We start from the raw sequence: 25,927 nt of genomic DNA, 5'->3' as shown, positions 1-25,927 counted from the left end.
TCCCCTCTGTGGAGGACAGATGCCTGAGAGAGGGACATGCCTCATTACTGACCATCACAGGCTCTGCACAGCATCTGCAGACTGGCATGAAAGGTGGGGGAGGGGGGCTGGACCTGGGGCATCTGCTCAGTTCCCATAGGAATCGGTTATCCTGGGACCATTGGAAGCACAATCCAAACCTCAAGAGCACAAGAAATCAGCTACAAAGGTGTGCAAACAGGTCTTGGTTTATTCTGCAACAGGAAGGATAACAATTTTTTTTTTCTTTTTATCCTTTTTAGAGCCACACCCGTGGCATATGGAGGTTCCCAGGCTAGGGGTCTAATCGTAGCTCTCGCTGCTGGCCTACGCCACAGCCACAGCCATGCCAAATCTGAGCTGCGTCTGTGACCTACACCACAGGTCGTGGCAACACCAGATGCTAAACCCACTAAGCGAGGCCAGGGATCAAACCCGCAACCTTGTGGTTCCTAGTCAGATTTGTTTCCGCTGCACCACGACGGGAACTCCAGAAGGAAAACAATTTTTAAAAGCTTTCACCGAGAAAGTAAATGGAAACAGGCCATCACCATGTCTGTGTTGTCTTTACCGTGATCACGTTGTTTTTGTGACCCAGCACGTGGGTGCATGTGGGTATGTTCAAGAGACGTACATCTGCTCAAGAGAATTGTCATCCCCCTTTCAGCTGGCTCATTTCTCAGGACAAGCGAACTATTCCAACCACAGCAGGCTTGACCAAGCATCCGCGGAAAAAAGAGAAAGTGCACTATTCTGTCTTCCCTTGAAAACCATTAAGAGGCTTTTCTTTTTTCCTACCGCCCTTTTTTCATATATCCACCAAAGGTCTCTGGGATTTGCATGCTCTGGAAACTGCTAACTCGGGCCGGTAGGTGGGACTAGCACTTGGGACGAGCAGAGGGACAGGCGGGAGAGATAGCGGATTGTTTTATTAGGAAATGATTCCCTGTGCCAGATAAAGCCTGGTTTCTTGGGAATTGGTCCCCGGGGCTGGGACAAACTTCAAGTCAGCCCTGATCCCATCCGGGGTAAGAGGAAGGAGAGAGCCCTGATGGACAGGGGCAGATGGGGTAGCAGGCGGGTCCAGGTGGGGCAGGGGAGTAGCAGCCCCTCTCCAAGCCGAGACAGCCTCCTTCTGCACCTCCTGTCCCCGCTCCCCTCTGGCCTCTCCCCCATCTTTCCCCTCTACCCTCTCCAATCTCTCCTCTCCATCAACATCCAGCTCTGCTCTCGGGCAGGGGGTGATAACGCTCATCCAGTGGAAACAGGAAACCAGGGCAGGAACCGATAAACCACACTGGGTGCTCCCTCCCAGGCTGGGGTAGTGTATTTGGACAAGAGAAAAAGCCCTAAACCGAAGGAGTGAGGTGAATGCAGCAAACCCAGGCGTCAGCCAGAGGGTGCGGGAACTCTTTGCAGTGTCTTCCTGGTGCTTCCAGCCGGCACCCTGCCCTGCCCCCTTCTGTCCCCACCGGGCCCTGCAAAGCACACAGACCCCACCACACATCACACTGTGCAGCCAGGCCGCACAGGCATGCCTGGACAGTGCCACCCCCTGCAGTCCCTCTCTCCCCGCTCCTCCTGGCCACGTGACTTTACCCTGTCCTTCCTAGAGCCTCAGTCCGCACCTCTGAGCTTTCCTCGTGTGTCATCCAGAATACCAGGTCCTACTGTTTTGGAATTCTTACTGTGTGGTGCAAAGCAAAGGAATCAAGTTCATACTGAACCAATTAAAAATATATATATAGCAGGAGGGCCTTACATCACATTTTCCCCTGGTTTCTTTTGTTCCACCACAGCCAGCTGACTCTGCCTGGCCTCTGCCAGATGGGGTGAGGGTACTTGGACTCTGCCTCTCTTAAGCTTGGGTCACGAGGGGAAGAGCAGTGGGGGAAGGGAGAAGTCACAGTGCTTCCACAGTCAGGGGCTGGGGCCAGCAATGGTATTTGTCATGTTTTCTAAAGTTGGAATAAAGCTTCCTGAAGCCAGAGGGGTTTTTGCATGCCTCCCTTTTCAGAAGACCCCCTGGCATCAGGGTCAGTCCCTGAAGTCTGTAAATCTGGGTGCTGTCACAGCACCCCCACCCTGCCGTGGCAGCCACAAGGCACAGTCCTGGGGGAGAGAAGTGTAGTTGGGAGGGGACCTCAGCTGGAGGATGGAGACAGAGGTTCTTGCTCGTGCCTGGGCCTTCAAGGGGGCTGGTGTGTGTTAGTGCTTGAAAAGCACCACCTCCAACCAGGCCTGCTTGGTCCGGGCTGTTGGTGGGGAGGATGAAAGGAGTCCGGAGCTGAGGACTGCACAGGCCAGAGCAGAACAATGACTCTGGTCTGATCCAGCACATGGAAAGGCTGCCCCATCACTCTTACTCCCTCTGTGTTGAATCAGATGGCGTCAGCAATAGCGCAGAGCCTCGCAGGCTTCTGATTTCCCTACCTCCACACACACACACACACACACACACACACACACACGAGAGAGAGAGAGAGAGAGAGAGAGAGAGAGAGAGAGAGAGAGGGAGAGAAACTGATGCAAAACAGGATACATGGGCAGATGGAGTCAAATGACCATTCTCCTATCTGAGAAGGCATGATCCAGTGGGAATAAGATGCTAGATGATTAAGGCTTCTGGGCTGTCAGTGAGCAGTTAGGGCTAATTAAACTATAACCGCCCACTGTCTCTGCCTATCTGGTGGCTGCATCTTCTGAAGAGCTCTGCTGATTTGGACTTGGAGTAGAGTCAGGGGTGGCGGGGGTGGCAGGGGTGGCGACTGGGCCCAGCTCCAAGACAGATGGAACCCACAGGGGGCTCCCCATCCCCTTTCGGAGGACCCATCCCCAAGTCATGGCCATCTCGGTGAGGCCCCGCCCTCTATCGAAATAGCATCCTTGCAGCATGGTCCCTTTAGTGCCCTGGGGTCCCCTCCCACACCTCCCGTCCTAGACCACAGCATTCCGTTCCAGGCGTGATAAAATTATGATCTATTTGGAATCTGCAGACTTTGGGGGTAGCAGCTTCTTTCTGTAGCTCTGAAGCTTGAGGTTCTGAAGTGAGAGGTAGAGGGGTGTGCTGGTGGTAAGGTCCTCGAGGGGGTATAGGGTGGGGTGACAGGCTTCCCCGTGGTCCAGGACCAAAGCTCCACAGTTAGGCTGTACAGGGAGCTCACAGCAGAGCCAGCCAGGCAAAGTGAGCCTGCGCGCCAACCCCCCTCCAGCTGCTCCACCCCCACCACAGGCGCACACGCAAATCAAGCATGGTCAGCTCCCAGCCTGGCGCCTGGGTTGGGAGCCGGGGGTGGTCGGAAAGCGAGGGGAGTGGGCTGCCACTGCATCAGCTTCTGCTCAGCAGGACTGTGTGTCTCCTCAGCAACCCCTGGTGCGGTTGAGAGGCGGGGCCAACGTCGGGGAGGGCCGCGTGGAGGTGCTCAAGAACGGAGAGTGGGGTACCGTCTGCGACGACAAGTGGGACCTGGTGTCTGCCAGCGTGGTCTGCAGAGAACTGGGCTTCGGGAGTGCCAAAGAGGCCATCACAGGCTCCCGGCTGGGGCAAGGTAAGGTGTGGGGAGGATGCTCCAGGGCCTCTGGTCACAGAAAGTGTCCCACGGGGGAGCCCAGCCCGAGCTGGCCAGTCTTGTGCTTTGCAGGCTCTTCTTGCTTGGCCTCCTCCCTCCAGTAGCTGCGGCTCTGTTAGAAAACCAGGCCTCTCCCCAGGCAGTAGAGCTGGAAGGGCTTTAGGGAACATCAAGTCCCACTTCACGGATTTGGAAGCTGGGGCCAGAGAAGGGAGTAAATGCCCAAGATGAGACAACGCATTAGCAGCCAGTGAACACTAACGGAGGTCTCCCAGCTCCCAGCCCAGGGCTCCCCACCACCCCACTGAGAAAGTTGGGATGTCCAGGCCCTTGCTCCAGAAGACCTGAGAATTCATCAGGCCGTGGACCACCCTGGGCACAAAGGATCCTAAATGTCATCTGACTTTTCCACCTGGTTGGCACTGCAGGCACTCTCTCCCTGCCACCAGAGACCAGGATCAGGAGGCCCTGCTCCTGATAGCATGAGATGCTAACAAAAAAAGGGGTCTAGTTTTTATGAAGGGTCCCAAACAAATTACCATTTGAGCAAAGAACAAAAGCATAGGTGGCTTTCAAGCAGGTCACCCCTTTGAGAGGAATGTTGTAAACCTGGCATGACAGCACAGCGGAGAGCTTCCTTTCCCAACCCCAGTGAAGACCACTGATCTCTGCCAGCCCTGGTCCTGCAGAGGGTGGGGTTTTCACCCCAGACAGACTTGGCAGCCCAGTGAGTGTCCAGCCCTCCCCTGCGGAGGACTGTGTGTTGAGCAAGAGAAACCACTCAGCTCCTGGAATCTTTGCAGTGTTGACCCCCAAGGAGGCTGCTGTAGAACAGGTGCTGCCATTTCAGGGGGGTGGGGTGGGGGTGGGGCGGCTCAAGGAGGAAGGAGAGGGGGCTGCAGACGAGGGCCGGGAATCCTATCCTGTGGGGAGAGGAGGTTTCCATACTGTCAGGAATAGGGCCATCGCCCCACAGAAAGGAATGCGGTGAGGTCACCCAGCACAGCCTGGAGCAACTAATAGCTCTGTGGACCCAAAAGAGAGTCTTGGACTCATAGATGGCGCTGCCAGAGAAGGAGCTCAGAGGTCAACTGGCCCAACAGATGAGGAACCCGAGGCTCCGGACAGCCAGCCTGGGGTCCCAACGCTAGTTAGTGGCAGAGAACAGACTGAAACCCATGTCTTCTCATTGTCAGATGTGGGCTTCACCCTTGTTCCCACCTTGTCTCAGCCCCACTCACATTCGGGACATCGCTGCCTCCCTTCTCCAATCCCTGCAAGCTTCCTGGGGTACCCTGAGGTTGGGGGTCCAGGGTGGACTTGAACATTGCCTCGTGCCAGCTGGCAGTTAAGCCACGTGACAGTCTTCCTCCTCCTCCCCTGTCATGGTCAGCTCTCAGTGGTTCCCTTAGATCTCAAATAGGCCGCCAGTCCTTTGTACTAATTGGCTGATGTGTTGGTTTGTGGTCTCCCTGGGCCAACTAGACAAAGGCCACTCATTCTGAGGAGTTAACAAGCCCTGGATGACACAAACCTTCCGTTTATCATGGGTGTGTGCTATTTGACCCAATTATTTCACTGCCCAGAGCAGCCAGAGGTTTCCAAGGGCCTGTGGAACTCTGGGAGGGAGACACTCGGCATTTTGAATGCTGTCCTTAAAAGAACCATGGGATGACTTATGATCTTCGGCCCTGTTGGGCTGCAGGTCCCATAGGCAGAAAGGCAAAAGTCCACATTTGATGTCAAGTCCCAGAGCAGACAGGGTCAGTCCTGAGCCCTGGCTTTCGCTGGTGGACCAAGTGGCCACACCCACAGCCCAGGCGGTAAGAAGTCGAGGACTGCGAGGCAGGCAGTCTGAGTCTTAGTCCCAGCCCTGCCACCTACATGCTTGGTGAACTTAAGCAAACTTCAGGACCTCAGATTCTTCACTGGATTATTCACTGTGTCTGAGGTTCTGTCTGACTCCAGCCTTCTGAGAGTCTGCTCTTATCATCAGGATGGATGTTAGGTCAGAATCAGGCACTGTGCTTGTGCACCTCTGGACTCCAGCTGTCTATTTATATACCTTCCTCCCCCCTCACGTCGAGCTCCCAGTGCTCTGGGGATGCTCCTCTTATGAAGAATGAGTGAATGAATGAATGAATGAATGAATGAGTTCCAGTTGCATAAGTAGAATCAGCTGATCAAACACATGGGAAAGAAGTTTCAACACTCCAGACCCCACGCTGCCCATTAGACATATAAGGTGAGCTACATATGTAATGTTACATCTTCTAGTGGCCACGTAGAAAACAAATAAAAAGAAACAGATGAAATTCATTTTAATAATCTATTTTTCTTAACCACGTGTATCCAAAAGATTGCGATTTCAGCCTGTAATCAGTATAAATGCTCTTGATGAGATGGTCCACAGGTAGTGTGCCCACTCTGAAATCCAGGATGCTTTCTTATTTTTATTTTTTGTCTTTTTTGTCTTTTTTTATGGCCGCACCCACAGCGTATGGAAGTTCCCAGGTTAGGGGTTGAATCGGAGCTGTAGCCGCCAGCCTACACCACAGCTGCAGCAACATGGGATCTGAGCCGCATCTGCAACCTACACCACAGCTCACAGCAACACTGGATCCTTAACCCACCGAGCGAGGCCAGGGATCGAACCTGCGTCCTCATGGATGCTAGTCAGATTCATTTCCACCGAGCCAGGATGGGAACTCCCAGGATGCTTTTATTGTCATGGTCTGGACTGGCCACATTCCAAGTGCTCAGCGAGGCAGTGGCTGCCACCTTGGACAGGGCAGCTCTAGAGCAGTGCCCTTCAAGCCTGTTTGCCTGAAATCCCCAATCAGAAATACTGGCAGCACATGCCACTCATGTAAAGCTGTAACAAAAGTCTCTGGAAACAGTGAGAAACACTGTGCCATGTCCTTGTCTATTGAGAAGTGTTCTTAGGGAGTTCCTGTTGTGGCTCAGAGGGTTAAGAACCCAACTGGGATCCATGAGGATGCGAGTTCGATCCCTGGCCTCACTCAGTGGGTTAAGGATCCGGTGTTTCCGTGAGCTGTAGTGTAGGTCACAGACGTGGCTTGGATCCCATGTTGCTGTGGCTGTGGTGTAGGCCAGCAGCTGCAGCTCCAATTCAACTCCTAGCCTGGGAACTTCCATATGCTGCAGGTGTGGCCCTAAAAAGACAAAAAACAAACAAAAAAAAACCCAAAAAACAGTCTTCTTAGAAGTCTAATGGCAACCATCAGAGTTGATTGATACTGTTCTAAGAGGTTGGACGGGCTTCTCCCTAGCATTCTGCTTCCACCCCAGGCCTGTGGTCCCGGGGGCCAGTGTTTGCACCTGGGGGAAGAGCAAGGTGAACGTGGAGGAGGCATCATGAATGGAAGGAATTCAGAGGCCAGTCCAGAACCCAGGAGAGGGGAAAGCTGGGGGTCAGGGGGCAGCAGGTCAAACCCAGGTCAACAAAAGCAGCCAGGATCCCACAGACACCCATGGACCAGCCCAGCTGGACACCCAGGCTGATGTCCTTCAGTGTCACCTGCCACCTTGCCCGACCCACCATGGAGCAGGGAGGTATAGGGAACAGAGCAAGAGACACAGTTTCCCCCATCTCTGCACTCTGCCCTGGGGCACCATGCATGCTTCAGAAAGTGGCCTCTGCCTCTGGGGCCTCCTCCCCAGATGTCCAGAGACAGCCGCATAAGTTTACATAAGTTAGGCCAGGGGGTACTAACCAGTTACTAGTTAGAGTCTAAAGCGTGTTAGGCTCTTGAGTTAATCTTTTTCTCTCCTGCCCAGTCCCATAATCTAGCAGTCCATAGCATTTGTTGAGTATTATTTGGGCTGGAGCCTGGAATGGAGAAATTCATTTATTCCAGAAGCATTTCTAATAATAATTTATTCTCTCTAAGAGGTCACATCAAATGGGAGAAGTAAGAAATAACCCCAGTCAAATCTATTTTACACCAACAAATAGGTGACGACAAGAAATAATCTTTTTTTTTTTTTTTTGTCTTTTTGCCATTTCTTGGGCTGCTCCCTCAGCATATGGAGGTTCCCAGGCTAGGGGTCTAATCGGAGCTGTAGCCACTGGCCTACCCCAGAGCCATAGCAATACGGGGTCCGAGCCTCGTCTGCAACCTACACCACAGCTCATGGCAACGCTGGCTCCAAGGCCAGGGACTGAACCCAAAACCTCATGGTTCCTAGTCAGATTCATTAACCACTGCGCCACGATGGGAACTCTAGTAAGAAATAATCTTGATAACAGTACTTAACATTTACTAAGTCCCTGTTAACTTGGCACACTTTGTCTCATTCAATCCTTATAATCTCAACCCTGCAAGAGAGATATTCTTATTGCATTTAACAGATGAGGAAAGTGGAGCTCAAAAAGGTTCTGTCACTTCAAAGGAGATGCAGGCTGAATCTACTCTCAGGCTGGATGCCCAGCTCATTTCCTCAGGAGACAGAGAGAGAGCAGAGAGACTGTAAAAAGTAAATGCTGCAGACGAGGGGGTGGTGGTCAACCTGAGTCACAAAGGAAGATGGTACATGGTGCCCCTTGCTTCTGCTTTGATGGGCAGAGATGAGGAGGTGTTCTAGGAGGAGAGCGAGCCCCCTAGATCAAGGAAAACATAGGTGCTGCAGGAAGCTCAACTCTTTCCCAGAGCAAACTTCTGCCCTTTTCCAGCACAGGGTTTCCTCTCCTAACTGTCCTGAATGAGCTTCAGAAACTCAGCAAGATTATGCTGTGGGGTCAGACTGTCTGGTTAGAATTTGGGGGCCAGTTATGTCATCTTTGGTCCACAGTGAGGACCATTTTAATGGGTCATTTGGATAATTAAATGAATTAATATAAACAATGTGTTTAGGACAGAATCTAATACATAGTAAGTGCTCAATAAATGTTAGGTACCTTTATTACCATCATTGTCACCATCACCACCATCATCACCATCACTATCATCACCACCATCATCATCACCATCATCACTCTCATCACCACCATCATCACCATCATCATCACCATCATCATCACCACCATCACCATCATCACTCTCATCACCATCATCATCACCACCATCATCATCACCGCCATCACCATCAATCACCATCATCATCACCATCATCATCACCACCATCACCATCATCACTCTCATCACCATCATCATCACCGCCATCACCATCATCACTCTCATCACCACCATCATCACTCTCATCACCACCATCATCATCACTGCCATCACCATCAATCACCATCATCATCACCACCATCATCACCATCATCACCACCACCATCATCATCACCGCCATCACCATCAATCACCATCATCATCACCATCACCATCATCACTCTCATCACCACCACCACCACCATCACCACCACCATCATCGTCAATCACCATCATCATTATCACCACCACCATCATCTTTGTACTCGCAATTGTCAAACAAGCCTCTGCTCTAACTGTATACGCAACTTCCGGTTGCTGCCTGTTTATGAGTCTGTCTCAATTCATGAGCTGTGGCCCTGCTTGCTTCAGAGTCTCTGTTTAGGATCTGTATTTTGCACAGCCTTTCAGCGCTGAGTCCTTGGATATTTCCAGCCGTAGTTACTGATGTGTTTTTTTAAATTTTAGAAAATTCCAAGGAATTGGAAGCCTCGTCATTTATGAATTTCTAAGGAAGTGGAAACTTGGCTCTTACCTATTACCATGGGTTGCTCCTGGAAATTAATTTTTGGCCTTGGTGAGCCTAGATCCCAGGTGTCTCCAGAACCACCCCCATCCCCTCCCCACCCCCCTCGTGAGAGCCAAGGGTCTCTCCTTTGTGTTCCAAAGCACAGGTAGTCACCTCCATCTTTAATGATTACCCCATCATATTACAAATCTTTGTGTGTCTGCCTCCCCACCCCCCCACCCCGGCACTAAATGTGAGCTCCTCCTGGCAGAGGCTTGCCTTATTCCTCTGTGAATCCCCAACACCTGGCACAGAGGCTGACATCCAACAGGCACTCAGTGAAGTCAAGGACATGTATTCTGATGCTGTGGGGAGCACTTCCTATTTGCCGTGTTGCCTGGGAATTCACGAGGAACGCAGAAGTGGTGCCTGCCCTGGGGAGCCTTCAGCCCAGTGGGGAAGCAGACAGACATTGAACAGAGCCGCCTGAGTGCGGTGTGAAACAGAGTGCTTAGTGGAGGCTGCATGAGGGGACCCAGCTTAGATGGGGCTCAGCAAGACCATGTCATCAAAGTGACATCAAAGCTGAGCCCTGGAGGATGAGTAGGAATTCACTGTTGAGGAGAGGGAGGAAGAGGGTCCAGGCAGAGGGACATGCTCGATGGAACAGCCAAAGGAGACTGGAGTGGCTGAGCTGGGAGGAGCTGCCAGAAAGCTAAGTGGATGGAGGCTGATCACTTGGGAACTATGGATTTTACCCAAAGGTGCAGTGAGAAGCTATTACAGGGAGTTAAGACAGGGAGTGACACAATTCAATATGCATTTAAACACTCCTGGACTGGAGTTCTTGTTGTGGTGCAGCAGGTTAAGAACCTAATTGTGTCCATGAAGATGCAGATTTGACCCCTGGCCTCGCTCAGTGGGTTAAGGATTTGACATTGCTGTGGCTGTGGTGTAGGCTGGCAGCTGCAACTCCAATTTGACCCACTATCCTGGGAAATTCCATATGCCATGGGTATGGCCCTAAAAAGAAAAGAAAGAAAGGAAAAATCTCCTGGACTGTACTCAGTGAGTATTTTGGAATAAGCAAGTGGGAGGGAGTCTAGAGGTGATTTCATTCATCCAAATGGGAGATGCCAAGACTTGTGGTTGCCAAGGGGGAGGGGGAGGGAGTGGGATGGACTGGGAGTCTGGGGTTAATAGATGCAAACTATTGCATTTGGAGTGGATAAGCAATGAGAACCTTCTGTATGGCACAGGGAACTATATCCAATCACTTGTGATGGAGCATGATGGAGGATAATGTGAGAAAAAGAATGTATACATGTGTGTGTGACTGGGTCACTTTGCTGTACAGTAGAAAATTGACAGAACACTGTAAACCAGCTATAATGGAAAAAAATCATTAAAAAAAAACGAGAGATGACAGGTTCAGACTAGTGTCGTGGTGGCAGAAATGAAAAGCACCGAGATTTGTGGGGAGTGAATAGAACATGGTGATGGGTTGCTTGTCTGAGATAAAGGAGGTGGTACCTCTGAGTTGTGGGGAGACAACCAGGTGAATGGAGGTGCCACCGCCTGAAAGGGGTGGGGGATGCTGGCACAGAGGAACAAATTGGGGAGGTCCTCCTGCTGGAAATGGAAAGTTCAAGAACAGGTGACTCTTTGAAGAAGCTCACCCTGAAGGGGAGGAAAGTGACAGGCCAGAGGGAGGTGTGGGGTGAGGGGAGGGTCTCACATTGTAAAAATGTGAGATTTTAGCACTTTTGAGTGCTGCGGGACAGGATAGAAAGTGGAAGAGGATGACAGATCCGGAGAGAGGAGATCAAGGGGCAGGGCAGGGTCCAAGATGAGAGTCAAGGCAGCCTGGATCTCCCAGAAAGAACTGGATCCATCTTGATGGGTTAGATTTTTGAGCTGAAGGCTAGACAGACTAGGAATTGTCTCTCCCCAGCAGGGGGAGGCACCCCTTGCCATCCTGGTGCCTGTAAGAGAAGGTTCCCGTGAGCACGCACTAGAGGTCCTGATGTGTGTCTTCCATCTGCCCCTATAGCTCCACTGTCCGCCTTGCCCACATGGTCCAGGGCCCTGGAGGCACGTCTGGGAGTGGCCAGCAGGGAGCAATGGGGGAGATGGAAGAGGCTGGGTATTTATTCTGTCTGCAGGGCCCTTTCAGGCCCCTGTGCTCCCCGCCCCCACCAACGAGGGTAACAGCTATTATCCGGGAGCCTCCCCACATGGCTTTTTGCTCTTCTGGGGGGCCAGATATTGGCACCCTTCTGCAGGCCTGGGGGTTATTAGCCACTGAGTACTGGACTGTCTGTTGTGATTTTGCGATTTCCCTGTGCTTTGTCCATGCTTTGATTTTTAAAATCTCTTTCTCTAGCAGTTTGTCCAATTTGAGAAGGCCAGCTCTTTCTTTCAGGAAACCTGACTGCACAATTATCTTCACCCTTTTCAGATTCAGAAGTTCATGGAAAGTTGAAGGAGGCTTAGATGTCCTCTAGTCCCATTCTTTTTTTTTTTTTTTTTTTTTTTTTTGCTTTAGGGCTGCACCTGTAGCATATGGAGGTTCCCAGGCTAGGGGTCCAATCAGAGCTGTATCTGTGACCTACACCACAGCTCACTGCAATGCAGGATCCTTAACCCACTGAGCGAGGCCAGGGATCGAACCCACATCTTCATGGATACCAGTTGGGTTTTTAACACAGTAAGCCACAATGAGAACTCCTGTTCCTTTATTTCAGTAAGAAAATCAATATTCACAGAGGCTGAGTGTGTTGGTCAAGGTCACACAAGTTAGCAGCAACCTTCATTTGTTTTCATGGGACAAGGGACTCCCAAGACAAGAAACAATTCTCTCCAGACAGAAGAGCCTGGGTCATCAAGCTGATTATGAGAGGCAGTTGGGAGAGTTTCGAGGGTGGGGAAGGCATCTTCTTACAGTCTAGGACTTTCTTGCCCATGCCAGGAGCTTTCCTGTAGAAGCTTTCACAACACATGTTCATTTTCCATCCCCAGGGATAGGACCCATCCACCTCAATGAAATCCAGTGCACGGGGAATGAGAAGTCCATCATAGACTGCAAATTCAATGCAGAGTCTCAGGGCTGCAACCACGAGGAAGATGCTGGTGTGAGATGTAACATCCCCGCCATGGGCTTCCAGAAAAAGGTGAGGAGACGGGACCCTCAGAGGGGACAGTGTTATGTTTTGATCACTGAGGCCTCAGCAAGCATAGCCCAGGTGGCCTCGGGCTGAAGTTTTTCAGCAGGGGTATCAGGGTGCTCTGATGATGAGCTCTGAAAGTTGTCAGGTTCTCCTGCTGTCACTGTTGATGACTGTCACCTAGCCTTGGTGGATGTGCCAAATAAGAAGACCCCTGCATAAGCTTGATCATCCTTACTGGTAGATGTTGGGCATCCACTGTGCACGCCACCCCACACCAAGGCTGGACACACGGTATGATCACAACTCAGTCCTTTCTGTGAGGGGTTCAAGGTCTACAGCACTATGATACCCCTGGCGAAGGCCCTCTCCAAGGACCCAGAGGAACCATATTACAGCAGGTCTGCAAATTACCCAGATGTAAGCACAATACAGACAGTATCTCAGGACCAAAGACTGTATTTTAGGTTCCAGAGGGGAAGAAAAGGGAATCTTAACAGCATTATGACCAATACATAGCCCTCCCTTTTTGAGATGGGGTCTCTAAAAACCTGCATTGTGGAGTTCCCGTCATGGCGCAGTGAAAACGGATCCAACTAGGAACCGTGTGGTTGCAGGTTCAATCCCTGGCCTCGCTCAGTGGGTTAAGGATCCGGCATTGCTGTGAGCTGTGGTTGTAGGTCACAGACACGGCTCTGATCCTGTGTTGCTGTGGCTGTGGTGTAGGCTGGCAGCTGTATCTCTGATTGGACCCCCGGCCTGGGAACCTCCATATGCCACGGGTGAGGCCCTAAAAAAAAACAAAAATAAAATAAAATAAAAACCTGCGTTGCGTGGCCTTTCCCCCAAGGGTAGCTGACAAGTTGAACGCCTCTGTGCCAGGAGGTCTATTCAGTCCTACAAAAAGGCCCAGTAAATCCTATTGAGCAGGCTCATGGGCCACAGCCCCACGGCAGCTGGGACAGCTTGCCATCTGTAATGACTCAGTAGCATTCCAAGAAAGCCATAATAGAGCTATAAAAGCTGACGTGCCAGAGCCCCGGCGTGCTGGGCACCATTCACTTGGACAGATTGCACTTGGGTGGAATGGGGTTTTCAACCCAAATGAAAGACCTGAGCCAGAGGAAGTGAAGTTTTCCAGAAGGGTTTAATGGTGAGTGGAGCTGAGCCAGGCCACATGCCTGGTCGCATCAGCTGGGGCACCACACTCTCAGTGCAGACACGGACTCTGCAGGCTCTAGAAGGTGAGCCCTTCACTTAAGCATAGCATGTGGGAGCTTTACACCCAGATCTACCATTTCTTTTGTGTGTGTGTGTATATGTGTGTGTGTGTGTGTGTGTGTGTGTGTGTTGAATTTTTTTTTTTTTTTTTTTTTGGCTTTTTAGGGACGCACCTGCAACATGGAGATTCCCAGGCTAGGGGTCCAATTGGAGCTACAGCTGCTGGCCTACGACACAAGCACAGCAACGCAGGATCCAAGCCACGTCTGCCACCTACACTACAGCTTACAGCAATGCCAGATCCTTAACCCACAGATCAAGGCCAGGGGTCAAACTGGCAGCCTCATGATTCCTAGTCAGGTTCATTTCCACTGTGCCACGATGCGAAGTCCCCTGTTTTTTGTCTTTTGAGGGCTGCACCCACGGCATACAGAGGTTCCCAAGCTAGGGGTCGAATCAGAGCTACAGCTGCCGGCCTACGCCACAGCCACAGCAACACAGGATCCAATTACGTCTGCGACCTACACCGCAGCTCACGGCAACACCAGATCCTTAACCCACTGAGCGTGGCCAGGGATTGAACCCTCATTCTCATGGATACTAGTTGGGTTCATTAACCACTGAGTCATGAAGGTAACTCCCTGGATCTGCCATTTCTATCCCCACCCCCACCCCCCCACTAAGGAAAGGAGGACTGTCCCCTCTTAAGAAAACTCCTGTGAGCCACATGCTTCAGCCCCCTGCAGGGCCTGGCTTCAAGCCCCCAAGGGTGATGGCAACACCATTGGGCAGAAAATCTAAGATTCCCAAGTTTTATACTGTGTTAGTTTGCTGAGGGTGCCATAACAAAATGCCCCAGACTAGGTGGCTTAAACAGCCACAATTTATACCCCCTAGTTCTGGCGGCTAGAAGTCCAAGGTCAAGGGGGGGCAGGGTTGCTTTCTCCTGAGGCCTCTCTCCTTGGCTTGCAGACGGCCACCTTCTCACATGTCCTCACATGGCCTTTCCTCTGTGCACACACACCCTTGGTGTCTCTTCCTCTTCTAGGGACACTGGTCCTGTTGGACCAGTGCTCACCCATGTGATCTCATTTAACCTTTGTTACATCTTGAGAGGCCCCATCTCCAAGTCGGTCATGTTTGGACTAACATGGGGGTTGGGGCTTCAGCATATGAATTTGGGGAGCAGGACACAAGTCAGTTCATAACAATCACTCACTAGCTGATTCCTTAATCAAACTCTTTAACATTTCAGTTTCCTCCTCGGAAAATAAGGAGGTGATTCCTAGCTTCCCTACCAGCCCCCAGTTCATTAGGAAGTGACTTTTCTCATGACTGATAAAACACAGAGATTCAGAACCCGGTGGTTTTGTCCATCCAGCCACAGCAGAGCCACTTTTCTTTCTTTCTCTTTCTTTTTTTCTTTTTTTCTTTCTTTCTTTCTTTCTTTCTTTCTTTCTTTCTTTCTTTCTTTCTTGCTTCCTTCCTTCCTTCCTTCCTTCCTTCCTTCCTTCCTTCCTTCCTTCTTTCTTTCCTTCTTTCCTTCTTTCCTTTTCGGCCTCCCTGAGGCATGTGGAGTTCCCAGACCAGGGATAAGATCCAAGCCACAGTGTGGCAATGACCAATCCTTTAACCCACTCCTCCAGGACGGGGATGGAACCTGCACTCTGTCGCAGCAAAGATGCTGCCAATCCCATTGTGCCACAGTAGGAGGAACTCTGGAGCCATCTTTTTTCATTGCTGGGGAGAGGCACCAGGACAGGGGGGGACTGGGACTGGCAGGTGGGTTTACCAGGCAAGCTAATCTGACCAGGGGCATGGCGCCTGGGCTGACTGCAGGTCCCCTCTGGGCTGTGGGCCTGGCCCCGTCTGGGTAGCAGGACCAAGCCCGCGTGTGGAATGTGAGTTGGAAAGCGCCCATGCCGCCTTTCCTGTTAACATCTGGGTTGTGTTACCTTGATTTCTACCTGCCACCTCCAAAAATAGGTGAGGGACTAGCCAACCACAACTTTATCAAAACACAGGGTGGCCTTACCATGACCCCCTGGGTGGGGGTGAATGTTTTTGTTTTCCCTGTTCACGTTCAGAAAAATTCAGCTGCCTGCACTTCACACCCTTCTTGCAGACCCCATTCTGCTGCCACTAAGAACCAAAGGATAGGAAAAAAGAGATGCCTTGGGTTGTTTTAAGAAATTTGGAAGGGAGTTCCCGTTGTGGCACAGTGGAAACGAATCTGACTAGAAACCATGAGGTTGCAGGTTCGATGCCTGGCCTCGCTCAGAGGGTTAAGGATCTGGCATTGCCGTGAGCTGTGGTGTGGGTCACAGATGCGGCTCGAACCTGGCATCACTGTGGCTGTGACGTAGGCCGGCATCAACAGATCTGATTAGACCCCTAGCCTGGAAACTTCCATATGCCGCAGGTGTGACCCTAAAAGGACAAAAGAGAAGGAAGGAAGGAAGGAAGGAAGGAAGGAAGGAAGGAAGAAAGAAAGAAAGAAAGAAAGAAAGAAAGAAAGAAAGAAAGAAAGAAAGAAAGAAAGAAAGAAAGAAAGAAAGAAAGAAAGAAAAAGAAAGAAAGAAAATTTGGAGGATTGACTTTCCCCAGCATCCTCGAGGGGTAATAGGGTGGAGAAGGTGTGGGCCAGAGGCTCCTGGCTGACCCCGAGGCCTCTTGGGGTTCCACTGATGCTGGTGGAGCCAGAGCATCTTCTGCCGGGGATCCAGTTCACTTCCAGGATAGGGCACCCAGAGGTGGCCCTGGGAATGGAGAGCTGTGTCCTAGGCCTGGCTGGAACCTCGTGGCCGGCCTCTCTTGCACCCTCCAGACTTGTCTAGAAAATGAGAAAAGACCCCCCAGTACATGTTGAAGGGCCTTGGCTTCCTCATGGGCAGTGGAATCTGGTTCCCTTGCTACTCCAGACCTCCTCAGCCTCGGACCCACAGCAGAGGCTCGGAGCTTTGGGAAGTGCTTCAAGGAGAGGCCCTAGCTCGCCATCGGTGACCGAATGTTTTCCTGGCCCCAGCATCATGGTCCAGCCACATTCTTCAGCCAGAGCCTCTAAGACTTCTGTTGGCTTTAGACTCTAGGACAGGAACACTTGGCCAGCCAACTTGGGCTGCACAGGCAGTGGTGGAAAGGGTCAGGTTCTCCCAAAGAAAGTCCTAGAAACACTGCCTTTTGGTAGCAGGAAAAGTGTGAACTGGGGCTTCTTCAGCCTCCCCTGTCCTCATCTTTCACTGATCTTGGGGGCACCAAAATGAAGTCAGTTTTGGGGGGCCACAGCCTATGAGGGAGCTGTCTGCCCCCAGTGCAGTCAGCAAGGCAGGCCACAGTTGATAGGGAAATTTAAAAAAGAATTAAAAGTCATTATGCTTTTTTTTTTTTTTTGGTCTTTTTATTTTTTTTATGGCCACACCCATGGCACGTAGAGGTTCCAGGCTAGGGATCGAATCAGAGCTGAAGCCATCAGCTTACACCACAGCCATAGCAATGTGGGATCCCGAGCCACATCTGTGACCTACACCACAGCTCAGGGCAACGCCAGATCTTTAACCCACTGAGGGAGGCCAGGGATTGAACCCACGTCCTCATGGATCCTAGCTGGGTTCGTTAACCATTGAGCCATGAGGGGAACTCCAGAAGTCATTATGCTTTTAATCCTCACTGCCCGCTGGCATTCTGACCTTCAGTGCTAACCTAACCCATGGGAGAGGCCCTCTCCCCCAGCCTCCGCCTGCCCAGGCTGCGCCGCTCTGCGGGCCTGCAGCTCTGTCAGGCTGGGGTGGGACTCAGAAACCACACCGAAGGGAAAGCGAGAGGATCTGGACCTCCCAATCTGTGACGGCCTGATACTGCTGCCTCTTAGAGGTGCTGTGGGGCTGAATGTCCATAATGGCCTCGCACAGGGCCAAGGTCACGGTAGATGCTCGGAAAGTTGACCTGTCAATTTCTCAGCACCGAGCCTGCCTGCCACATAGTAAAAGCTCAATAAAAAGTGGATGAATGAATGGATCCGATGAAATCCACACAATTTATTTCCTCTCTGGGGAGGTGCCAGTGTTACCGGCAGCGTTCAGTAAGCACCTAAAGGCAGGATCCAGTGAAACGCCAGCCTTTGTTAGGTCTTGAATAAGCAGAGAGGATGGCTTGCGGTTACCCAGAGCCGACCCAATGGGTTGAAGGTACATCCTGCCCAAGGGCTGCTAGCTTTCCTCCAGATGTTGGAGGTGGGTTGCCTGCCTCTTGCTGAGGCTCAGGCCCTTCTAGAACTTTCTAGATGGGCTCTGCTCCTCTTATTTGTTTGCATTTTTACATAGTCATAGGTGACGCGCGATTCATACCAGTGTCCAGTGCTCACTTTCACTGCAGGCGCTCAGCCCAGAGGCGCTCAGGAAGGTAAACGTTGGCCTCCCGAAGGCCAGCCCTCTTCCTGCCTGCTCTGGCTCCTTCTAGCTTCTCCGAAGAGAGGTTTGCATTCAGATGGAGCACTCACCATATTGGTGGCCATTGCTCTGAGGCTGTCTGATGTTTCTGCAGCACTCACTGTGCACTGTCAGGGAACTTCACATGAATCATCTCACTTAGTGCATCCGCTCAACAGCCCCGGCAGGCAGACCTGTATCGTGGCGGCCTCGGCTTGTCTTGTTTGCCGGCTGACCTCACTGACCCTCCAGCCCCAAAGTCCATAAGGATTAAGACCCATGCCCTAGGGGTCCTACTGTTGCTAAGGACTAGCAAACAAACAGCAAAGGATTCCTGGAAATGTTATGCCTTATCTCGGAGGAATGACTTGTTAGAAGCATAAAGGGAAGCAGGGTAAAGAATTTGGATTAGGGGCTGCATTTTCAGAACCCTTCCCCAAACTCCAGATCTCCCTGCTTGAGCTCATCGACATCCGTCTGTGCTCTCCTTCTGCAAGATGGATCGTGTATTCATTCATGCCAAAGATGGCTGTGGCATGTGTAACTTTGGGGGAGGTGCTTGTCTTAGTTACTGACCACCCAGTACACCAGACAAACACAGCTCTGCCCTTTGGCGCTTATATTCTAGCAGAGGAGACACATTAAATTGTAAGTTAGCTTAATTATAATTGCCAAGAATGCAAAGAAGATGTATAAGCAGTGATAGAATGTGTAGGTGGGTCCTGAGCCCCATCAGAGGGACGTGCTATGGGGTACGAAATTGGAAGGATATACAGGACCAGCCAGGTGAAAGGGCTTCTGTGTGTATTTAATCGGCTTCAAATATGTGAAATGAGACTTACCGTGTGCACGTCAAGAAAATTAGGTAGCCATGGAAGCTGAAAGAAGGCCATGTGCCTGGAGGTCAGAGAGCAGGGAGGAGAGAGGCACGTGATCAGGCTGAAGAGGGGCGTAATGGGAAGCCACGGACGTGTGCTAGGGGAGGAACACGATCAGGTGTTTTTCAAGTGACTCTGACTTCTGCATAGAGAACAGGTGGATGAAGCCGAGAGGCAGCAGGAGGTGAGGAGGACTGGTTCAGGGGAGAGGGATGGTGCCTGGAAGGAGGGGCTAGGGATGGAGCTGGAGGGAAGGAGGTGGGTCCGAGAGAGACCTGGGAGAATTTCCACAGAGGAAGATTTTGATGGGATGTGGGGAATAAGAGAGAGGGCGATGCTGAGCTGTTGAGGCTGGCTCCCAGAGTTACGGCTTAGATAACAAGGTTCAGGATCAGCAAACTACAGCTTGCAGTCCAAACCCATCCCTCTGCCTGTTTTTTTTTGGTTTGTTTTTTTGTTTTTGTTTTTGCTTTTTAGGGTTGCACCTGTGGTATATGGGAAGTCCCACGCTGGGGGTCAAATAAGAGCTACAGCTGCCGGCGTACGCCACAGCCATAGCAACACAGGATCCAAGCCACATCAGCGACCTACACCACAGCTCACAGTAACACCAAGCCTTAACCCAGTGAGTGAGGCCCAGGATTGAACCCGCAACCTTATGGTTCCTAGTCAGATTTGTTTGCACTGCACCACGACGGGAACTCCCCCCTGACTGCTTTTGTCAATATGGTTTTAGGGGCACACAGCTGTGCCCGTCATTGACACACTGTGATGCCTGTGTTCATGCTCCACAGTTTGCTGCCCCTGGGACAGATGGTAGTGCCTTTAGCTGCCATAGAGAATGAGGGGGAGTTAGAGCACGAGTTTAGGTGAAGAAAGAAAAGATGACAAATTAAGGAGTTCCTTTTGTGGCTCAGTGGTTAACGAACCCGACTTGGAACCATGAGGATGCACGTTTGATCCCTGGCCTCACTCAATGGGTTAAGGATCTGGCGTTGCTGTGAGCTGTGGTGTAGGTTGCACATGTGGCTTGGATCCCACGTTGCTGTGACTGTGGTATAGGCCAGTAGCTGTAGCTTCGATTCAACCCCTAGCCTGGGAACTTGCATACGCCACAAGTGCAGCCCTAAAAAGCAAGCAAGAAAGAAGAAAAGATGAGAAGTTAGATTCGGGGTCTCCAGGGTGCCCAGTGGGACTGGCCAGTAGGCAGTTGCCTGTGGGGCTCTCAGAAGACGGTGCCAGAGGAGAGAACAGCAGGGGGCGCTGTGGGAGGAGGTGGGATCAGGAGCTGGAGCCAGGGAGTGGAGGATGTGGCAAGGAGAAGAGCCCCACCCCTGCCACAAAGGGCGGGGGGCAGGAGGGAGTCCGTCATTTTTAAGGCCCCTTGCTGCATCCTTCCAAGTGTCTGATCTAAGAACAGCCCCCATGAGTGGGCTGTGGGAGAAGAGGTGGATTTGGCTGTGCCTCTCAGTGGGGTCATGGGCCTCCCAGGCTACAGAGGCTTCTGGGGCCCCAGGATGCCTGCGACAGGCCAGGGGAAGGGACCCTAATGCAGAAGACCATGCTTCACAGAATGCCCCACTCCGCAGGCTCTCGGCGATGCTGGGGTATCTGTCACAGGCAGGGCCCCCAGCTTTGAGGACATGGGGACTCAGGACAGCACAGTGGGGAGGCAACCTGTCTGGCCTCCTGGTGACCAGGCTTTCCCTTCTCTCCACAGCTGCGCCTGAACGGGGGCCGAAATCCCTACGAGGGCCGCGTGGAGGTGCTGGTGGAGAGGAACGGGTCCCTCGTGTGGGGGACAGTGTGCGGCGAAAACTGGGGCATCGTGGAGGCCATGGTGGTCTGCCGGCAGCTGGGCCTGGGCTTCGCCAGCAACGCCTTCCAGGTGAGAAGTCCCGGAGGGCCTGGAACCCTCCATCCAGTCTGACCCTGCCCGTCTCTAGTCAGCCCCCAGCTTCTGAGAACCCAGTGATGTAGAGAGGCGGGAATCAGAGGCCAGATCCTCATCCAGGCCTTCGCTCTGCTCTGCCCCCAACCCTGCCCCACTCCCTGCAGCCCTGACTCCTTGAGTGGGTCCCAGGCCCTCTGGCCTCAGTCTCCCTGCTGCAGAAAGAAGGCCTGGACTGGTTTCAGCTCTGCCTTCACAGTCTCAGCTCTGCATGCTGGGATTTACCCCAGGCCAAGTATCCTGGGGTGTCCTGATGTGGTTTTTGCAGAGGGAAGCCAACTCAGTCCTAGGGGGCAGTGGAGACCACCCAACCCAACACCGCAGATGCCCTAGCTCACTCCTTTGGAGGTCCCTCTGCCCAGACCATGTTCCCCCGTGGGTGTGGACATTCCCCCACCCTCCCACTGGTGGGCTGGTAAATCCCGAAGCGTGGTTCACAGCAGCAGTCCCTCCTCCCACCGACTCTTCCTTAAAGAAAGGGACTTAGCTGAGGGCAGCTGAGCTCCTGCCCCTATCGGAAGACAGGGCTTCCTGAACCCTATACTGTGAGGGAACATTGTCAGAAAGGCTGGGAGTGGGAGGAGCAGGAGCCAGGGGACCTGGGGTTTATTCTCCCACCAGCCAGTCATATAATGGTCTGGGGGCAAAGCAGCCACCCTTCCACGCCTCCATGTGACATGGAGCGAATAGTCCCACATCCTTAGCATCCCTGCTCTAAACACTTTCCTTAAGCTGCTCCAAGAATGGGAAAGTGTCTGGAGTCCCATCTTGCTTTGCTAATGCTGACTTCAGCCCCAGGGCCCAGGCAGCTTGGGAAGAGCAGCTTCCGAGGGAGAGTTGTGGGAGAACTCAGGCAGCCTTGCTGAGCCTGACTGCCTGCTGTGGGCTGGCTGGTTCAGCGTAGGTGCTGAGTTCTGAGGAGGGGCTCCCTGTGGCTCCTCATCCCAGCATCCAGAAGAAGCAATCTTCTTATATCAGGAGCCCCCCGGGAGCCTAGCTTTGCAGGGCAATGTAATGTTTCTGCTAATACTGCTTATGACAAGCCAGAGCAGTAGGAAAAATAGTGCTTATTACAATAGAGTGGCTGTCCGGCTGTTTTTGTTCCCCATCAGCTCATTCTGTAAGACACCTGGGCCTTACGGCTGGAGCTGTGAAATGGGCCTGCCCCTGACATCCGTCCTAAATCCTCCCCTGATGGCAGGCCCTGTCCCTTCCCATGGCCTCAGTTTTTCTCCCGAAAGGATGAGAGGTGTGTAGTCAGGTTCTCCAGAGGAACAGAACCAATAAGATGTATGAATATGGGTACTGACATTGGTGAAGAGATTTCATCTCTCTTGCCAATTCAGATTAATTGGTAGTGTCTTCCTGGAGCAGTGTGTTGAGAATGATCCTGAGAGCATATTCAGGCTTAGAGGAGAGTGCTGTGATTGATTAGTAATGTCTGCCCGGGCTCAGGATGAGGGAGTGGGCAGCGCCAGCCGCCAGTCTGACACAGGGCATTCAGCACAACCTCAGCTGTGCTTTCCAGAAAGGGGGAGTGGCAGAAGACAAGGGTGAGGGTCTCACTTGTGCTGCCACCAACAAAATGCATGACCTGGGTAAGTGAATCTTTGTGCCTCAGCCATCTGAAAAATGGGATCATAAAGCCTGGGGATTTTGTGAGGCTGAAAGTTGATAGAATATGGGAAAGTGACAATTTAAGGTGATGTACTAGCCATTTCTTTTGTTGATTCATCCAGGAGACCTGGTATTGGCACGGAAATGCCCACAACAAGGTGGTCATGAGCGGGGTGAAGTGCTCAGGAACGGAGCTGTCCCTGGCGCACTGTCGCCACGACGGAGAGGACGTGACCTGCCCCCAGGGTGGGGTGCAGTATGGGGCCGGAGTCGCCTGCTCAGAAAGTAAGAGCTCCTGGGGGATCGTAGCCGCCCCACCCCACCCCAGCCCCTGCCAGGCTCCAGGAGGGGACCAGGGTCTCACTGGCTCTTCCTCGTAAGTCTCTGGGGTCTCTGCCATGAGCCGAGGGAAAGAGGAGAGCAGAGATGGATTCTTGTTAGGTGAAAAGCGTCGGGGAGTTCCCTTCGTGGAACAGCGGGAATGAATCCGCCTAGAAACCATGAGGTTGCAGGTTCGATCCGTGGCCTCACTCAGTGGGTCAGGGATCCGGTGTTGATGTGAGCTGTGGTATAGGTTGCAGGTCACAGGTCCCAGACGTGGCTCAGATCCTGCATGGCTGTGGCTGTGGTGTAGGTCAGCAGCTGCAGCTCCGGTTCAACCCCTATCCTGGGAACCTCCATATACTAAGGGTGCAGCCCTAAAAAGCAAAAAAAAAAAAAAAAAAAGAGTCGAGGCCAAGTGTACCCCCACCCACAACCCTGGAATCTTGCCTGAGGACAGTGGAGAGGGAGGCAGGAAGGAGGACTTGGGAGCCTGGGGGTCAAAGGCAGGGTCACTGTAGATTATCTAAGCGGTGTCCGGTGTCTGGTGAATTAAGTGACTAAGAACTTTTTGTTTGTTTGTTTGTTTATGCTTTTTAGGAAAGCACACATGGCACATGGAAGTTCCCAGGCTAGGGGGTAGAATCGGAGCTGTATGTAGCTGCCAGCCTACGCCACAGCCACAGCAACGCCAGATCCAAGCTGTGTCTGCCACCTACACCACTCACAGCAATGCCGGGCCCCTTAATGCACTGAGTGAGGCCGGGGATCGAACCTTCATCCTCATGGATCTTCATTGGGTTCGTAACAAGCTGAACCACTACAGAAACTCCCTAATGTATTTCGATTTATTTAATTTAAAAATTTTTATTTTATAACTTGAATACTTCCTCAGAGCATGGTCCTAGATTAGCAGATGAAGCACTTGCTAAGTGCTTAGTGAGTGTGCACTTCCTTCCTTCTACCCTGCTCCATCCATCACTTCCTGTTGTCACACCCTGGGGGTGATCTGGCCTCCTGGAAACACCCTAGGAGTGGGAGCCACCTCCCAGTAACCATGGGGATTCAGAATGACCAGCTCCCTATGTCCCTTCCAAGCTAAGAGGACCCGTAACAGCCTTGTGGGCATGTTCCCCTCAGAATCCCCACCCCTCGCCTTACTAAATACTCCCTTGTGAATCTGGGAGGTGGGAGAGGCTGGAGTCTGGCCAGAGAACTCCAGAGCCGACCCTGCCTGCCACTTATTAGCTGATCCTGGGCAAAGTTAGTTAACTCCTAGGATCCACAGTCGTTGTTGTTCTTCCTAGGAACTGGAAATTAGAGGTGACAGCGATGACATGCACGTGCTTAAAAATTAGTGATGTGCTGTCGTTCGCCATCACAGAGGAACTAGGGGGAGGATTGCACTTGGACTCAGTCACATCAGTTCTCCCGTCAACCCCTTTTAGACCCACTCAGCATTTCCTAACCCTTGTCAGGCAGGACTCTCAACCCCGCTCGAGCTTCTCTGGGCAGGTGTCACTAGCTCTGACATCCTGTCTGAGAGAAGAGAGTGACCTCACCGCTACCAGCCCCTCAAGGGGAGAGAAGTGGTCTGGCCCTCATAGGAAACTTTTCTTGGCTTGGGAATTTATTTATGTGTATAATATACCATTTTTTTCCAAAAGGAAATGAAGATAATATAAACCCAAATCAAGTTCAAGGTAGCAGATGGGAGCCTTCCACTCCCTACCCCTCATCCCATCCTGTGCCCTTTAGCTGCCCTGCGGTTCCACACCCAGTTCTGGCAGGTGGAGTTGCTCTCTAGAGGCTGCCCGGCCTGAAAACCCCCTGGGCTCCATGTGTAGCCTGGGGGCGGAGGGGAGGGGATGCCGACAAGAGGGGAGCGCTCCAGGCTCCAGTGAACTTGAGGGAAGCAAAGCCCACAGAGGCACTCACTTCAGAAACTTTACAAGCAAACTGTCAGAAAATAAAAGATGGCTTTTGTTGTAAATTATTCATATAAAACATTCTCGTGCATTGCAGTGCACTAGAAATATTCAATAGGATCTCACTTTTTTTTTTTTAGGGCCGCAGGTGTGGCATATGGAAGTTCCCAGATTAGGAGTCGAATCGGAGCTGCAGCTGCCGGCCTATGCCACAGCCACAGCAACGCTGGATTCCCAACCCACAGAGCAAAGCCAGGTATCGAACCCATGTCCTCATGGATACTAGTCAGGTTCATTTCTGCTGAGCCACAATGGGCACTCTCTAGAATCTCACTTTTAAAGGGAAACTTAAATCCTTTGGTAAAGAAGCTAATCCTTCTAATACAGTTGTTCAGTAAGCATCAGTGATTTTTTTTTTAGCACTTACCATGTGCAACATCTAACTGAGTAAATCAAGCTCGTTTTAAAAGAGGCATCTGGAGATCCCTTTCTGGCGCAGCAGAAACTAATTCGACTAGGAACCATGAGGTTGCAGCTTTGATCCCTGACCTTGCTCAGAGAGTTAAGGATCCAGCATTGCTGTGAGCTGTGGTGTAGGTCACAGACATGGCTCGTATCTGATGTGGCTGTGGCTGTGGCGTAGGCTGGCAGCTTTAGCTCCAATTGAACCCCTAGCCTGGGAACCTCCATGTGCCACAGGAGTGGCCTTAAAAAAGCAAACAAACAAACAAACAAACAAAAAGATACCTAAGGAAACAGTGCAAGTGGAAACTGGTAGAACCTGATATATCAGAGCCTTGAAAGTATGAAACCCTGCCCCCCCCAACAATTTTACTTATAGAAATATATTCTAAAGAAATGATTAGAATTATATATGAAGGCTTACTATAGGATGTTTATCACGGCTTTAACGGTGAAAAGTTCCAAGCAACCTGTGTATCTAAAAGTATGGGATGAGGTTATAAATTAAATATTATATAGCCATGAAATTGATATTGTATTGTATATTTATTAACAAGGAAATACGCCAAGATAGATTTTAAGAGAAACAGGATTAGCAGACTATAAATCTACAAACTGGGTGTTCCCTGGTGGCTCAGCAGGTTAAGGATCTGGCTTTGTCACTACCGTGGCTCAGGTCACTGCTG

At 51.6% G+C, this 25,927-nt stretch overlaps 1 protein-coding gene across 4 annotated transcripts in view; it reads left to right on the top strand.

The window, feature by feature from the left end:
* LOXL2 (lysyl oxidase like 2) overlaps positions 1-25,927 on the top strand; it is a 105,174-nt gene that overhangs the window by 63,785 nt on the left and 15,462 nt on the right. For all 4 annotated transcript variants that reach the window (XR_014828318.1, XR_014828319.1, XM_021074114.2 and 1 more), the window contains 4 exons: positions 3,383-3,566; positions 12,294-12,445; positions 20,683-20,850; positions 22,653-22,815. Coding sequence is in view for 2 of the 4 variants with exons in the window: in XM_021074114.2 (XP_020929773.2) it covers positions 3,383-3,566; positions 12,294-12,445; positions 20,683-20,850; positions 22,653-22,815 (667 nt within the window). In the remaining 2 variants the exon portion in view is untranslated. The remainder of the gene's footprint in view (positions 1-3,382; positions 3,567-12,293; positions 12,446-20,682; positions 20,851-22,652; positions 22,816-25,927) is intronic.

The sequence above is a fragment of the Sus scrofa genome, chromosome 14 (assembly GCF_054392235.1).
Source record: "Sus scrofa isolate SSC_HxYL_T2T_F1_AM1 chromosome 14, Sscrofa_HxYL_maternal_Yorkshire_Landrace_v2.0, whole genome shotgun sequence".
NCBI lineage: Eukaryota > Metazoa > Chordata > Mammalia > Artiodactyla > Suidae > Sus > Sus scrofa.
This window is presented reverse-complemented; position numbering and strand designations above follow the sequence as displayed.